The sequence below is a fragment of the Apis mellifera genome, linkage group LG15 (assembly GCF_003254395.2).
Source record: "Apis mellifera strain DH4 linkage group LG15, Amel_HAv3.1, whole genome shotgun sequence".
Lineage (NCBI taxonomy): Eukaryota > Metazoa > Arthropoda > Insecta > Hymenoptera > Apidae > Apis > Apis mellifera.
Genome location: NC_037652.1, coordinates 9,277,425 through 9,293,775, shown reverse-complemented (window position 1 = coordinate 9,293,775; position 16,351 = coordinate 9,277,425). Strand labels below are relative to the sequence as shown.

Here is a 16,351-nt window from a genome sequence, read left to right as displayed (position 1 = left end):
TCTTTTGAATAAAATGCATGAAATTGTTCATGAATATTTATTATATATTTTAAACATAACTTCAAATTATATATAAAATCCAACATATATTTTTGATGCATTTAAATGATAAATGATAGCAATTGAAATGAAATCATGAAAATTTACTACTTCCATAATATTATTCATATATAATACACTTAAATTTCCACTACGGGGAGCCACATACCAGTTGATAAATATTGAGAAGTATTGAAGTGGAAAAATAAATGATATTCACTTAATTTTTAAAAAGTGATATATTATAAAAAAAATAATAAAAAAATTTCTAACATAATACAATACATTCTAATAATTGAAAATGAATACTTCATGGGAAAATACTCGTCATGCTTTAAGAAGTTTTGCAAACGTGTTAAAATGTTGCAAATGGTAAGAATTTTAAAATAATTAAGATAAATATTATATAATAAAAATAATTAATATAAAGAATAAATAAATCAAAATAATTAATTAAAATATATATTACATATTATTCTTTAAACTTCATATGTTATTTATTTATAATTTAATAATGTTATTTATATATAATTTACCATTGAATTTTATTATTTATTTATCAATTTTAGAATTAAAACCTCTTCATAATTTATAAAATATGAAATTCTTTCGTTCAATTTTAAAGTTTTTATATAATTTTTTTTTAAATAAATATAGTTTTTTTTTAATTTTAGCGGAAATGAGCCAATAAATGCAACAAGATATACTAATTGTTGCCATTTTTTTTGTAAAGAATGCATTAAAAATGATTTAAAATGTGTAATATGTAACATACCTGTACGACCACTCGAAATATGTAATGATCATTTAATTAAAAGTCTTGTTTCTTATTGTAATAACATTGCAGAAATAATACAGGAAAGGTATTATAAATTTGTACTTATATATTCATAACATTCATCTTTTATAATATATTCAAATTATTTGAAATATATAATTAAACGTAAATAATAATATGATATAAAGATTTTTTTAACATTGAGATATATTGTTGACAATATTATTTAAAAATTTTATGTAAATTTTATATAGTTTTTTAAAATCTTAATATAATATATTTTATATCTTATTAATATATAATTGATATAAATTTAATAGAGATTTATGGAATTCAACTACAAATTCAAATGCAATAGAATTGCCTGCAATAACAAACAATTCTATTTGTATAAATAATACAAAATATACTACACCAAAGAATATAAATAAACCAAATGCTAAAGGAGAAACATATTTACATATTGCATGTGTGAAGGTTACTTTTTATTGTTTATAATATTTGAAATAATTACAAAATATAATTAAACTTTAAACATCAAACAAAATTTAATAATTTTATCATATACTTGCAGAATCAAGAATGCCGTGTAAAAAATTTATTAGCTGCTGGTGCTAATCCAAATACAAAAGATTTCACTGGTTGGACACCTTTGGTAATTATATTATCCTATAATAATTTTTTTAATTATTTTTATGCTATTTATATATTATATATATAAATTTTATATATATATAAATATTATATATATAAATTTATATATTATATATATAAATTTTTTTTATAGCAAGAAGTTGTAAATTTTGGATATACAAATATATGTCAGCTATTATTAGAATGTGGAGCATTACCAAATACACCTGGTATATTAAATAGAAGAGCTTTACATGATGCAGTTATAAATAATAGATTGGCAGAAGTAAAAATATTATTAAAGTATTCAGCTAATAAAAATGTATATGATGATTATGGTAAAAAACCCATGTATGTGTCAATTAATTATTTTATAATAAATAATTTATTAATATATTAAACATGTATTTTTAATAATAAAATTATTATAATATAATAAAATTTATATAGAATTGTTGATACGTATTTTATATATATAATATATATATGAATATTATATTATTATTTTATGTTATTACTTTATATTGTATTGTTTTCAGAGACTATTGTGAACCAAATACTGAGATATGGGATATTCTAAAAGATGAAAATGAATTTGATGATACAAATAAAGAAATTGTAAATCATAATTGTAGTTTTAGTAAGTCATTTTCTGCACAACAAACATTTGATACAATTGTTATATATCCATTAAACTTACGAGAAGAAAATAAAAAATATTTGAATGAAATAGCTTTAAAGCATAAAATTAAAATTATGTCTGCTTTTCGGTACTATTTTTTTCTTTTAATTTGTATAGTATTATATCATTAAATTATATCTTTAAATTCAAGAGATTATAAATGCTGCATGATATATTTTTTATGTTATAGACCATCTGTAACTCATGTTATAGTGGAAGCTAATGACAAAAATATCATTCAATTATCATATGATGTAATGATAGCACTTGTGCGTGGAATTTGGTTACTTAATAGTGAATGTATTTATGATATATATATAATATAAATAAATAATTTACATATAGTTTTAAAAATTAATTTTTATAATATTTTTTTTAAAGGGATTCAGCTAAGCATGGATATAAGTGATATATTAAAAGGAGATTTAGAACTATTCGAAGTTAGTGGTGCACCAATTAAAGGTATTCCAAAAAAAGCTAGAGAAAGTGCACAAAATTGGGTAAAGTTAATTTTATATATATAACTCAATCATTTGTAATATAAATAAATAATATTAACAAATATATATCTTCTTATTATGTTTTTAGAATCCAGGTCTTTTTAATCAGTGTTATTTTTATTTTGCGTTTCAATCAAAAGATATTTATATAAATGATATACATTTAACAAAAGATGCTTTAATTACACTTGTGCAAGAAGGTGGAGGAATAATTTTGAAAAGAGAACCAAATCCAGAAGATATAAAAATCAAAGAACAATTTGTTCCTTTTCATATTGCTAATGAACCTAATCATTCTTTACATGAATGTACACATTATATCATCTATATACCAGAGAAAGATGAACCACGTATAAAATATAATATGCCACATATAAAAACACTACCACTTATATGGCTAATTGAATGTATAGAAAAATTTACATTAGTTGACCCATTACAATTAGGTTTACTTAATTAATATTTTATTAATTAATTTTAATTAATATTTAATTATACATATATTTTGTTTATATAATTTTTACATGTAATTTAATAATATTAACAAATATAATGTAATTTTTAATAGAATTATAGATTTCTTATTATATAATTATATATATATATATATATATATATATATATAATTAAACTTATATATATAATTATAATAATTATAATAATAACTTATTTAAACAAAATATTTTTAATTTTTAAAAATATAAAATATTTTAATTTTTGTTTAAATATAATTTAGTAATGACAATTAAAATATTTAAATTAATAATTAAATTTCAAAAATGTATTATAAAATATATTTCTTATGTTTAAATTCTTAAAAGGGGTAATATTTATATTAATGCAATACTATGATTATGAAGGATTGATCGTTGCGTAAAGAATGATAAATTCCAAAGGGAAATATCGTACGGTATCCCGTACATTTACGGGTAAAGTACCGCTAGTCGTGCACGTATACATATACATGCGGTAAGAAAGAGGGAACGAAAGAAAGTTAGAAGGGAGTGAGTGAGTGAATGAGAAAGAGAAAGAAAGAGAACGTAAAAGATAGGGAAAAAAAGAGATTCAAATATATATATATTATATATATAATATAATATATATAAAATCAAATAAGATATGAAAGAAAAATTTAATATAAAAATAAAAATCAATAAATTGAGAAAATTTGTAAGATTAAAATAACAAAGTATTACTTATACTTTGAATATAATGAAATAAAAATGGATATAAATGGGTATTTTAAAGATAATATACATAATAATATTATAATATGTCTTTTGTTAAGATATTATAACAATCTTAATGATAAAATTTGCAAAAATAGATAAATATTTGATTATTAATCATTTATAAATTGAATATTTCAATTAAAAGTTATTATTTATTAAATTATCATAAAAATATTGTAATATAAATAATATTTAATACATAATAACAATTTAATAACAAATAAATAAAATTTTATTATTAATTTTTAAACCAATGTTAATATATGACTTTAAAGAAATTTAAACTGGTAATCAATTTTATAATTATTATTATCAAAAAATATTATTAATCATTAATTAGTTATTAAATAAATTGTAAAATTTAGTTGTTTAATTTTTATTAAAATGAATTAATTTATATTAATTTTTTTTTATTTATTATTTATTTTTCTTTTTTATAAAAAATTTTATCATTAATTTATAATCATAATTAAAGCTTTTAACAATGATGAATTTTCAAAAATATCTGATATTAATGCAACAACCCTTCCCCTTCTTTTTAAGTAATTCTCAGTGAGGTCGTTGACGAATGTTCTCTTTACTTCCCTGTCTTCGTTCTTTTCTCTCCTTTTTCTGACTGGTGTAAAAGAGGGGACCCGCACCCTGACCCACAAGTGGGCCCGATACCTTCTCAGTCAGTCAGTCAGTCAGTCAAACAAGTCTAACAGGCAATGCGAGCCCGCATAATACCGTGGCTGCCGAACTCGCGGTAAAGCAGTTTGACACGCACGTGTTCGAACCGGGTAACGACACAGTGTGTCTTCCTTTAACTGTTTTTGCGGTTACCTTCTTAAATTGAAGAAAAAGAAGCAAAAAAGAAAGAGAAAGAGGGAGAAAAGAAAGAAAGACAGAGAGAAAATGAAGGAAGCGAAGATGATACTGAGAACATTCCCTGGGGGCATCGCCCTTTTCCTCCTACTTAGCGGATTGATCTCTGCTCAAGACGACGATTCTTTAGCTGGTAGTTTCTTATCAGGTAAACAAGTCAGATTATTTATTTTTATTCTTATTGTACTTTTAATTATTACTTATTGTATATTCAAATATTTTTCAAAATACTTTGTTTTTTTTGCCATTTATATATATTTTTCATTTTATTTCTTCGCGTTTTCGCGTTAATTTTTAATCCTTAATTTTTTATTTTAAACTTATATATTTAAATTATATTCGAAATAAATCATTTAATCTAATAATAATTTAAATATAATTTAACATTTAGAAAGAAATCTGAAATATTATTTATATTTATTTATATAGATAATTGATAACATTATTAATATTGGTAAAACGATAATGAATTTTTAGTATTATAATTATAACATTTTAAATTATATTTAATCTATCTATCTTGTTTAAATCTTTTTTAATCTATTTACTTTTTTAATTGATAGATATAACAATTTATGGATAATATCTCAAGAGAAGGAACGAGAAAATCAATTTTATAAATAGTGAATAGAAATATAAAATTTCAAAAAAATTTAAAGAATTGATTAAAATAAAATTAAAATTAAAAATTCAAATATTACTCATATTTTTTTTTTTTCCTTGTTAATATTTTTATTAGATATAGAATAATTTTTGATTGAATTTTTAATTTTTAATTTAAACTAGCAAATAGTTTATTAAAATATATTTAATATAAATAATAGTCGTAAATAAAATTAGTTCATAACAGAAGAGGTTTCGAGAAATAGAAATTCGCGTGCGTGAATGTATGCTGTACACGCTTGTATAGGTAGTATCTGGAAGGATGCGATTGTCCCACTTAGGAGTCTTTCAACGCTATGCGGATAACACTCAATCCTCTGTTGGTGAGGCCATTCACAAACTTGAAAAAGTATGCGATAATACATATACGTAATTAACAATCGATGTTGAAAATTATAATAATAAAATTCTACAATAGAAAAGATATTATTAGCAAATTAGTAAATTTTGTATATTTTAATGAATATTTGTTTTTGGATAATATCTTTTGAATTGAGTCAAAGAAAATTCAATTTTTAATAATTATTTTCACAATTTTCATAACAAAAAATTATATCGAAGATTTTAATATTTGCATATATTTGAAATTATCTTGATATATTTTTTTTATATAATTTTAATTTGTAAAAAAAATAATTTTTAATATTAAAATAATTTATTAACATTTAGGTTATTTAAATTAATACATAATAATTTTTTATTAATTTTGTTTCCATAAATTAAATGACAAAAAAATTAATAGAATAAATAAAATATAACTTTTAAATGAAATAGTAGTAATTAATTAAACAATAATATAAAAATAAATGTATATTTTTACATGAAAAATAATTTATTTCATATATCTTTTTTTTCTGGCATAAGTATTCAACATATTTTTACTAATCTTTGTAAAAATTATATGGTTAAATTAATTAAAACAATTGGAATTATAATAATTTGAATTTTTTTTATATAATTTATCATAATTTAAACTATTTAAATTCAAAATATTATATTGAATATATTAGATATGTATTTTAATTTATACATAATATAATAGATAAAATAAATCTATAAAATCTACATTCGAATTTTAAATCAAATATATATTTAAACGTACGTATAATAATTTAGTTTTCAGTTATTCAAGAATATAAACAATTTCGTATTCCGTAGAATTTTTCATTTTTTATTTTTTAATTGTATATATACAAAATGTGTATATATAAAACATGTAACGTTTAAAATTCCATTATTGAAATTTTTTGTCGATGTTCCTTTTTTTATTTTTCAAATATGTTTCCAATTTCAATTCGGTTGAAACGATTATTTTATCCTTTTAATTGCTCATGAAATTAATTTTCCATCCAATTTTCTGAAATTCATATAGATACGATATAATTAATAATTGTAAATAAATGTAATAATTAATAATATATATCTATAATATAATATATATATGTATGTATATTAATATACATATTAATTGAATATATGTATAAGATGAATTTATTATCAATCTAAGACAATTAAATGAGAAAAAATGTACATATATATAATATCAAAAACGGTCATGCGATGAAGTCGAGTCGTTTAATTAACTACCGTTATGTTTATTTGGGCCGTTATGCCTGCTAAAGTGAAAACAGCTAAGGCAGAAATTTATATTATGAACTATACGAATTTTTTCATTTTATTAAAATTATTTATTTATAAAAATTATTATAAAAATGTAATCATAAATTGGAAAATATTTATTATATTGAATCAAAATTGTAAATTATATATTATTCATTCATAACGATATGTGACTCTAATTATACAATCGTATCGAAAGATTTAATACAAACTCTATTAAAAAAATGAAAAAAATCAAAGAAAACTATTTTTTTTATAAACTATATATTATTTTATATATATATATATATATATATATATATATATGTATATATATTTTTAAACTATATTAATAAAATATTTATATATTATATATTATTACATATATCGTTTTGCTACTAGCTAAAATTTAAATATAGATAAATATGTTACAAATGAATATTTCCTATCGTTTTTATTATTATAATCTATTGTTATTACACAGCATTAATTTCTAGAAGAATTAAGAATAATTAAGAACAATTCTAAGAATAAATTGTTCACTTTGAACAGAAACAAAAAATTTCCATACAATTGTTGGATAATTAATATAATGTATAATTTTGGAAATTATTAATTCTTCAATGTTTATTAAGATTCTTATTTTTTTCTTTTATCTTTTGTCAAATATTATCTATCCTTAAAATCCTATAAATCTTTTTATATTATTTGACATTATAAATAAAATAATATAATACACATACTCTTAACTTTCATTCCATTCAATAATATTTTTACAACTTTAATATAATTTATAATCGTAATAATGATTTAGGAAAACGGAAAATGGAAAAAACAATAGTTGCAATTTTATCATAAAAATGCGTTAATTTGGATGCTTTTACTTTTTCACAGGTCTATTGGATTCTATAACAAGTACAGCCAATAGTGCAGATTGTCCAGGTGTATGTGTACACGCATTTGCAACATTAATATGTTACGAAGTTCTTGAACATGTACAATGCCCTGCTAGTATGCGATGTTGTATCGAGGCACCTATAAATAGTACCGGAACTTCTGAAAATATTGCCAATGACGATGATTCTACATCAACAGTTGTCACTACCGTTAAGACAACGATAACTACGAGTACACCAACAACATCTTCAACAGCGCTTACAACAGTGTCCTCGACAGTCTCCTCAAAAACTACTTCTGTATGTTCGTTAAAATAATATTATTATTTTTATTTTATTACATACAGGATGATAAAGTATAGAATTCGTGAAATTTATAAGATAGATATACACAGTTTACATAGTACACGTGAAATAAAGAAAAAGTTATATAATAAAATTATATTTTTGTTGAAAAATTGTTGACATACAAAAAATATTTATTCGTTATATTTCTCTATTATCTTTTGAATGAATGATATAAATTAAAAATTTATTTATTTTTCAGGAAAGTCAAAAGGAGACAGCCAATAAAACGTTATGTATGTATTTTTAATTCTTAATTAAATATTATAAAAAAATGATAAAAAAATAAAAAAGAATATGTTAGATATTAATATTAGATAAATTTTGTAAACATCAAAATTTTAATATAATTAATATAGATTTCTTTTTCACAATTTCTTTCATAATTTTTAGAATTTTATAAAACTACAAATTTTTTTCCTTTTTTTTTTTGTGGAATTGACATTGATATCCAATTAAAACTTATAAAATCGACGATTGAACGGTGTTTATTATAACATTGTTTTTTCTAGCGAAAACGTGTTCAGGAATTTGCATGGCAGAGAGAATTGCCGATTACTGCGATGCGATTTTGGTAATAGACACTCTCTCTCTTTGCAAGCCAGGATACAAATGCTGTGTATCCAGAGACGCGTTTGGAGATTCACCACCACCGGAATTGTTAGTCATCGATCGAACAAATTCAAGCCGCTTCGAAGAGAAGACGGGTGTCAATACATCTTACAAAGGTTCTTCACCAACTGTAAGACCAAATATGGTTTCTCCTACGAGCATTTCTAGCACCACAGTAGCAACAACCACCATTACAACGACAAAGCAACCAACAACGATAACAACGATAAAACCAAAGATCACGATGAGAAAACCGTGTAAAGGTGAATGCGTTAGTGGTTTCTTCGCTCTTCTATGCGATAAAGTGGATACAGAAGCCGAGTGTGACGATGGATCTTGCTGCGTTATCGATGCTTTTTTAAAAACAGTAAGGGGATAAAACTAACGATAAATTCCAACAAATAAAAATTGATATTTTTTCTAAAATCAATACTACATATATTTATACGATTATGATTATACAATAATAATAATAATAATAATAATTAGGAAGCAACAACATCAACAACAACAACAATGACAACAACGACAATTGGATCAACTACGAAACCGGCACAAGCAAAATTACAACCGTGTCCTGGATTTTGTTTATTGACCATTATGGCAGCCTTTTGTGAACGGCCAAATTTAATAATAGCGAAGACTGCGACCTGTCAATCAGGATATATTTGTTGTGACAACACCAAGAGTTCGCCGCAGGTGATTCTATTTCTTTTTTTTTTCGGTAGAATCCTTTCAATTAAATTGAGGCAAGTAAGATGTTAAATAAAAAACCCATAGAAAGAAGAAAATTGAAATTAAACGTTGACGTATAGACAGTAAACGTAGTGACACCGTCTTCTCCGTATCAGACATCAAGGCCAAGGCCAAGGCCCACATCAAGGCCGTCGATCACTACAGTACCTCTACCACCAGATCTACGCCCGGAATGTCCTGGATCATGTATCGTTTCTTATTTATCGTTTACTTGTTTCAGTAAGTATTTATTTTTCTTATTATTCTACAATTTTTATTTAAAAATTAAATTAAAGATTAATTATACGTATATTGAATGAGATATTCTATTTTCAAAATGATTTTATACATATTGATGAATTCAAAAAATGATAGATTTGGCATAAAATGATTCTTAATGTGACACTAACAATTGATTATCATATTTTTTTCAAGTCGATTTCGAATTATTCATAAATTATTAAAATATTTCTTTTTCATCTTTCTACTTTTTTCAAAGTTTGATTAGAAAACGCGATGAAATGATTTTTAAATAACTTTCAAATAAATTTGTTATATTATATATAAATTTGTACGTGGATCTTTAAAATAAGGAGAAATATTATCCTTTGTTGCATAATAATGAGTAAAATTTCTTATTGTTTTTTTCTTTTTTTTTTTCTAGGAAATGCTGAATTAACGAATTTGTTTAAGTGTAAAAAACAAGGGCATCAATGTTGCGCTCCAAAATCATTGATACGGGAATTTAATGGTGGAAATTCTAGTGAACCAATTTTAAGTAATAGAAATGATACCATGTATGTTACCTCAAGACCGTACACAACACCACTTACGACAGTTTTATGTAAGTTAAGGAATATATTTCAATTTTTTATAAATTTTATGAAAATATATTTCTGTATACTTATTATATATATACGGTAATTCCTTGCTTAATACGATTAATTAATCTATATAATATAATATTAAATGAAATAGCATTAATCGAATACAAAAAAATACGTATGAAATACAAAATATTATAATTCGTTTAATTATTTTATAAAATTCATGTGTGTGTGAGTGTACACATATATACATATATTATTAAAACTTGCGTGTATATTATTTAGTTATTTTCATATTATCATTCTATATTTTTAATAAAATATTATAAAAATATTATTATAATATTCGTAGATGAAACTACAAGTACGACAACTATGAGAAGTCCTGTGTACAGTAAATATGTATGTGGTGTAAAAGGAACTTCCCGTGGACCAATTCAAGTACGTAGTTCTGAAAGAGAAGCACGCGTCGTCGGAGGAGAAGATGCAGATGCTAATGAATGGTGTTGGCACGTTGGTCTCATCAATGCCCATAATCAATATCTTTGCGGTGGTGCATTGATCGGCACGCAATGGGTATTGACAGCTGCACATTGTGTAACAAAGTAAATTTTATTCTTGATTTTCGTCCATTATTTTGTCCCATACTATTTCCTTGATCTCATTTAATAATAATTCCCATAGTAAAATATAAATACATAAATAATACCTTCTATCTTATTTTTATTTACAGTATTGTAAGATCTGGCGATGCAATTTATGTGAGGGTAGGTGATTACGATTTAACGAGGAAATATGGAAGTCCTGGTGCTCAAACTTTGCGCGTAGCAACTACTTATATTCATCATAATCATAATAGTCAGACCCTTGATAACGACATAGCATTGTTAAAACTTCACGGCCAAGCAGAACTCAAAGATGGTGTTTGTCTAGTATGTTTACCAGCGCGAGGAGTTAGTCATACAGCTGGTAAACGATGTACCGTTACTGGTTACGGATATATGGGAGAAGGTAATATTTTTATATTAGTATTTTCTTTCAAACGACATATAGCAGATTTCAATATAGTATCTCTCTCAATTTCAAACTGAGAATTGATTTGAGAATTGTATGTTATGTTCTCTTATATTTGAAATTTCCCATATTTGTTCATATAAAAAAATTTATTTGTACCTAGATATTTTTATCGATTTTTAATTTCCATAATTAATAATAATTTTTAATAATTAAAAAGTAAAATTGAAAATGCAATATCTTTATTCTTGATTTTCGAGATATTTCGGCTATTAGAAAAATCATTCCTTAAATTTTTCTTAAATATCTTATATACATTTAATTTGTATATTTATAATAAAATATATAAAATATATATTTGTATAGCTGGCCCAATTCCGCTTCGAGTACGCGAAGCTGAAATACCAGTAGTAAGTGATGCAGAATGTATACGAAAAGTGAATGCTGTAACTGAAAAAATTTTCATATTACCAGCGAGTAGTTTTTGCGCTGGTGGTGAACAAGGCAATGATGCATGTCAGGTAATATGCTATGTGTCTATTGATAATGATATAGAGATTGAAATATACATCTAAAAAATCACTTTTGTTATTTTATTTTTTTATGAGTTGTGCATTATTTTACAATTAATATATCATTCTTGTGATTTTTTAATTTTTGATTCTGTTGAGAGTTGTGAATTTAAAGTTAGAAGAAAAAATTGTTCAAAAATAAAATAAAATGTGTTATTATAAAATATTATATAATCAATGTAAATCATTGTAATTTTATTTAAATAATTATATATAATAATTGTATAAATTTTTTCTCTCTTAATATTTAGGGAGATGGAGGAGGTCCATTGGTATGCCAAGACGATGGATTCTATGAATTAGCTGGACTTGTTTCGTGGGGATTCGGTTGTGGAAGATTGGATGTTCCTGGGGTTTATGTTAAAGTTTCGGCATTCATCGGTTGGATCAACCAAATTATTTCAGTAAATAATGTTTAGCTTTTTCATATTTTATTTATAAAAATTAAAATATTTATTTATTAAAGAATTATTATAGTACCTTTACGCGCTTGATGATGTAACATTTCATGTTACGTATCTAGCAAAATGTTTATGAAAAAATATTAAAAAAAAAATTATTTAATCATATAAAATATAAATTATGATATCTAAAAGAAAAAATTTTTCATAATCCATAATGGAAATACAATAATATATGCAAAAGAAATTTCAAGATATTATATGATAATATTTATATTTAAAATATCGTAATAATTAATAATTAATTATTTTTAATAATTGACGGTAACTAATCATTTGTTATAGCAATATAAATTTTTATATAACTGATATAGTAAACTTTCGTTTATCCAACATTTTGAATGTTTAATTACTATTTTTTAATTATTTTTTAGATTTATTTTTTAGATAATTCAGTTTGTCACTCTTGTTATAAAAAAATATTTATAATTTTTAATGAAGCTTAAATATTAAAAAACTTTGATATATAAATTTTATAAAATATTAAAACAAACGAATATAATTTTTCAAATTTTAATAAAAAAAAAATATCAAATTTTATTCAAAAATTATATAATAAAAAAGAGATAAATAAATATTTATTTTTTAGTTATGTAATTTTTACATTTTAATAAATCTTGCTCTTGTAGTTGCTCAAATATAATGATGTAATATAGAAAAAATGAAAGTTTATTTCATCTTTATCAATTGTATAATATATTTTAGAATTAAAATTTAAATATCATTGGTAAAATGTATTGTGCCATCAAGTGCGTCAATTTTACGTTTTACGAAAAATTACTATCTTATATGACGATTTTTAATTAATAAGAAAGATTTTATGCATTAAATTATAAAATTATTAGCGAAAATTTAATGAAGAAATATTAATTAAAAAATTGCAAAACAATATAATTTTAATTTTATAAAATATTAATAAATTAATTGTATTAATTACATTAATAGGATACATTAATATTAGCGATAAAATTATAAATAATAATTTTTTTAAACATATACGAAAAACTTTAACGAATTTTGACGAATTAGAATTCCACTGTTTGTTCCTCTTTTTTTTTTTTTTTTAATGTTGGATTAATGAAAAAGATAAAATATTGAGAAAAAATTTTTAGCTTTCTATTTTTTATATATTTTTTTTTCTTTGCTAATAATTTTATAATTTATTGTATAATTATATATTTACATGTCATTTATTTACATAAAATGATAAACTACAAAAGAAAGTCAATTTCATAGAAATTAAAACATTTTTATTAGGGTCAAAATATAGTGATATATAGTTAAATTGAAATTATTATCATAATTGAAAATATATATGTATATTTAAAATAATTTTATAGTAATATAAATAATTATATAGAAAATTGCAATTTAATATATACATATACATACATACATAAATATATAGAGATGTATGTATGTATGTATATCTATATGTATATGTATGTATATTTATTTTTATGATTATATATGTATATTTATCAAGTCATGAAATTGGTTCTTTATTTTATGTGTACGTTGTTCAATAGATTCAGTATATTTGGGGATAATATTATATCATTGCTTTGTAAATTATTGCATCAGTTATGTATTTTTCAAGTTATAATTTTTCATAGATTATAATGTTTCATAGATTTAAAAGCAAATGAAAAATATTGAATGTGAATATTAAAAAAAATTAGTAACTAAGTATTTTAAATCTATAAAACATTATTGTAAAAAATATTTTATAATTCAACATAAATATTATATATCTTTAAAATGGATAAAATTATTTACATAAATATAATTTTATTATTATTATTATTGTTATTTAATATAAATTTTTTGTTAATAATTAATATAAAATTTGTTAATCAATAATATATATTGTTATACCTGAGATAATATCAGATGAAATCGCAGACGTTTTTTTTCAATAATTTTTTTTTCCAATAATAGAATTTTTCGAAATATATCCTGAATCTTTAAAATTCAGAAAATAATTATCTTTTCTTTTCTCACATCCCTACTTCTGATTCGATTATTATATTTTGAATAATCTTTTTCTTCCGATATTATTTACAATAATAAAGAACAATAGAAGAACAATAATACAATAAAAAAATAATACAATAATAACACAATAAAAATAAAAAAAAATTAGAAGTTTTTATATAGATTCTTATTTTACAACAATATGGTTATTCCATAACTAATAACTTAATATTTTTCCGATTAGCCAAATATTGCGCAGAAGATATAAGCATCGTCTCGTGAAAATTATTTCATAATAATAATTTTTTAACAGTAAGATAATTAGTTTTTTTTAAATTCATTTTTTATATTTAATATATATAATACTATTAAGAAATTTTTGAAATTATCATGATTTTATTTATGAAATAATAATCATATCATATAGAATTGAAATATACATAGTATTACTTATTTACACTTATAATTAATAATTTAAATTTCATTGTATCACATTTAATAATAAATTAAAACATTTTGAAATAAATATTTTTTGATATTTAATATATAATAAATAAAATAATCAATTAAATTAATAATTTTTTTAAATCTTTTTAAATCTTTGGTAAAAATCTTAAAATATTTCTAATCATTTTATCATTTTATTAAAACAATATATATATATATATATATATATATATATATGTATATATATACACGCACACATATAAAAATAATTAATAAATAGTTAAATGTTTTATTAATGTTTATAAAACCAATTTATATACTATTATTTATAAATTCTGTGCTTTTTATAGAATTTAAATGGAAATTATATTTTAATAGAAAAACTAGCACCACAACTACAACCTTGTTCAGCTAAAGGATTATTAGTTATTCTAAATGCAGAACGTATGAGTTCTGTATGAAATTCTATTGTCGATCCTTTAATATATTCCAAAGATGTTGAATCTATAACAACTTTTGCACCATCCTTTTGAAACACTCTTATAATACAAAATGTTAAATTTAATATTAAACTTTTATCAATTATACAATTATATAAATATTTTAATTAATATTAATACTTACTTATCATTTTCATTTATATTTGTATCTAAATCAAATTTATATTGAAAACCAGAACAGCCTCCACCTTCCACTGTAACTCTTAAATAAGCATTATCATCTGTAATTTCCTTTAAACGTTTAACGCAACTATCTGTAATGATGATATCGTTTTTATCTTTCACTGTAGAATCTATTAACGTATTATTTAATAACGAGACTGTAGACGTATTATACCACTGAGAACTATAAACAAAAATTATTCTATAGTTTCTTAAAAACATAAAAATATTTCAAAAAAATATATAAAGTATATTCAAACTTAATATATAATATCAAATTTTGGTTAATTTTATATTGAATTAATTTTATATAAAGAAAAAAAATTAAACAAGCATAATATAGACAAATTAAAAATTTTAGCTTAGACTAGATTTATTACTTACGTTAATAAACGTGAAAAATATCTATTTGCAACAAAATTAGAAGAAACGTCCCAAATCGCATGTTTCAATTTCGCCATGTTTTTAGTGAATATATGATAGCAAAATATGTGTGTGTGTGCGCGCGCGCGTGTATGTACATGTATATAACATAATAAAGATACAAACATTAATATGATTAAAATGATGAAATATCATACTAAATTAATAAATAATAATTATTGGTGATAAATTAAATATAATATAAAAAGCAAATATATATAATAAATATATATATAAAATATTTTGTTTAAAGATAATATAAATTAAGATTAATAAATATTTTTTAAAAATAATATTTCTTTAATTTCTTATAAACTGTTATTATTTTACATATTTTCAAAACAATGTACAGTGATCTTATGAAACTATAATATAATGCAATTCAAA

General features: G+C 21.6%; 3 protein-coding genes across 5 annotated transcripts; 2 read left to right on the top strand and 1 right to left on the bottom strand.

The window, feature by feature from the left end:
• The first annotated feature begins 131 nt into the window (after nucleotides 1-131).
• Nucleotides 132-3,202, top strand: LOC724551 (BRCA1-associated RING domain protein 1). The gene is made up of 9 exons (XM_001120441.5): nucleotides 132-411; nucleotides 714-902; nucleotides 1,138-1,294; nucleotides 1,392-1,472; nucleotides 1,605-1,801; nucleotides 1,990-2,220; nucleotides 2,323-2,432; nucleotides 2,514-2,632; nucleotides 2,721-3,202. The coding sequence occupies exons 1-9, from the start codon at nucleotides 341-343 to the stop codon at nucleotides 3,090-3,092; spliced, it is 1,527 nt and encodes a 508-aa protein (XP_001120441.2). The 5' UTR covers nucleotides 132-340; the 3' UTR covers nucleotides 3,093-3,202.
• Nucleotides 3,203-4,358: 1,156 nt separating this feature from the next.
• Nucleotides 4,359-12,536, top strand: LOC550735 (protein masquerade). Of its 3 annotated transcripts, XM_026445660.1 has the most exons (12): nucleotides 4,864-4,879; nucleotides 5,642-5,743; nucleotides 7,888-8,189; nucleotides 8,437-8,470; nucleotides 8,747-9,213; nucleotides 9,336-9,545; nucleotides 9,662-9,821; nucleotides 10,246-10,425; nucleotides 10,761-11,013; nucleotides 11,142-11,419; nucleotides 11,789-11,943; nucleotides 12,246-12,536. In XM_026445660.1, the coding sequence occupies exons 3-12, from the start codon at nucleotides 8,007-8,009 to the stop codon at nucleotides 12,411-12,413; spliced, it is 2,088 nt and encodes a 695-aa protein (XP_026301445.1). In that variant the 5' UTR covers nucleotides 4,864-4,879; nucleotides 5,642-5,743; nucleotides 7,888-8,006; the 3' UTR covers nucleotides 12,414-12,536. The 3 variants fall into 3 exon arrangements, with proteins under 3 accessions (XP_026301444.1, XP_006563756.3, XP_026301445.1); XM_026445659.1 differs by lacking the exon at nucleotides 5,642-5,743 and having other exon boundaries at nucleotides 4,359-4,879; nucleotides 9,698-9,821; XM_006563693.3 differs by lacking the exon at nucleotides 5,642-5,743 and having other exon boundaries at nucleotides 4,359-4,879.
• Nucleotides 12,537-15,168: 2,632 nt separating this feature from the next.
• LOC724467 (iron-sulfur cluster assembly 2 homolog, mitochondrial) lies at nucleotides 15,169-16,058 on the bottom strand. The gene is made up of 3 exons (XM_001120329.5): nucleotides 15,926-16,058; nucleotides 15,504-15,725; nucleotides 15,169-15,418 (listed from the first exon to the last, which is right to left on the bottom strand). The coding sequence occupies exons 1-3, from the start codon at nucleotides 16,000-16,002 to the stop codon at nucleotides 15,244-15,246; spliced, it is 474 nt and encodes a 157-aa protein (XP_001120329.1). The 5' UTR covers nucleotides 16,003-16,058; the 3' UTR covers nucleotides 15,169-15,243.
• Nucleotides 16,059-16,351: the final 293 nt, after the last annotated feature.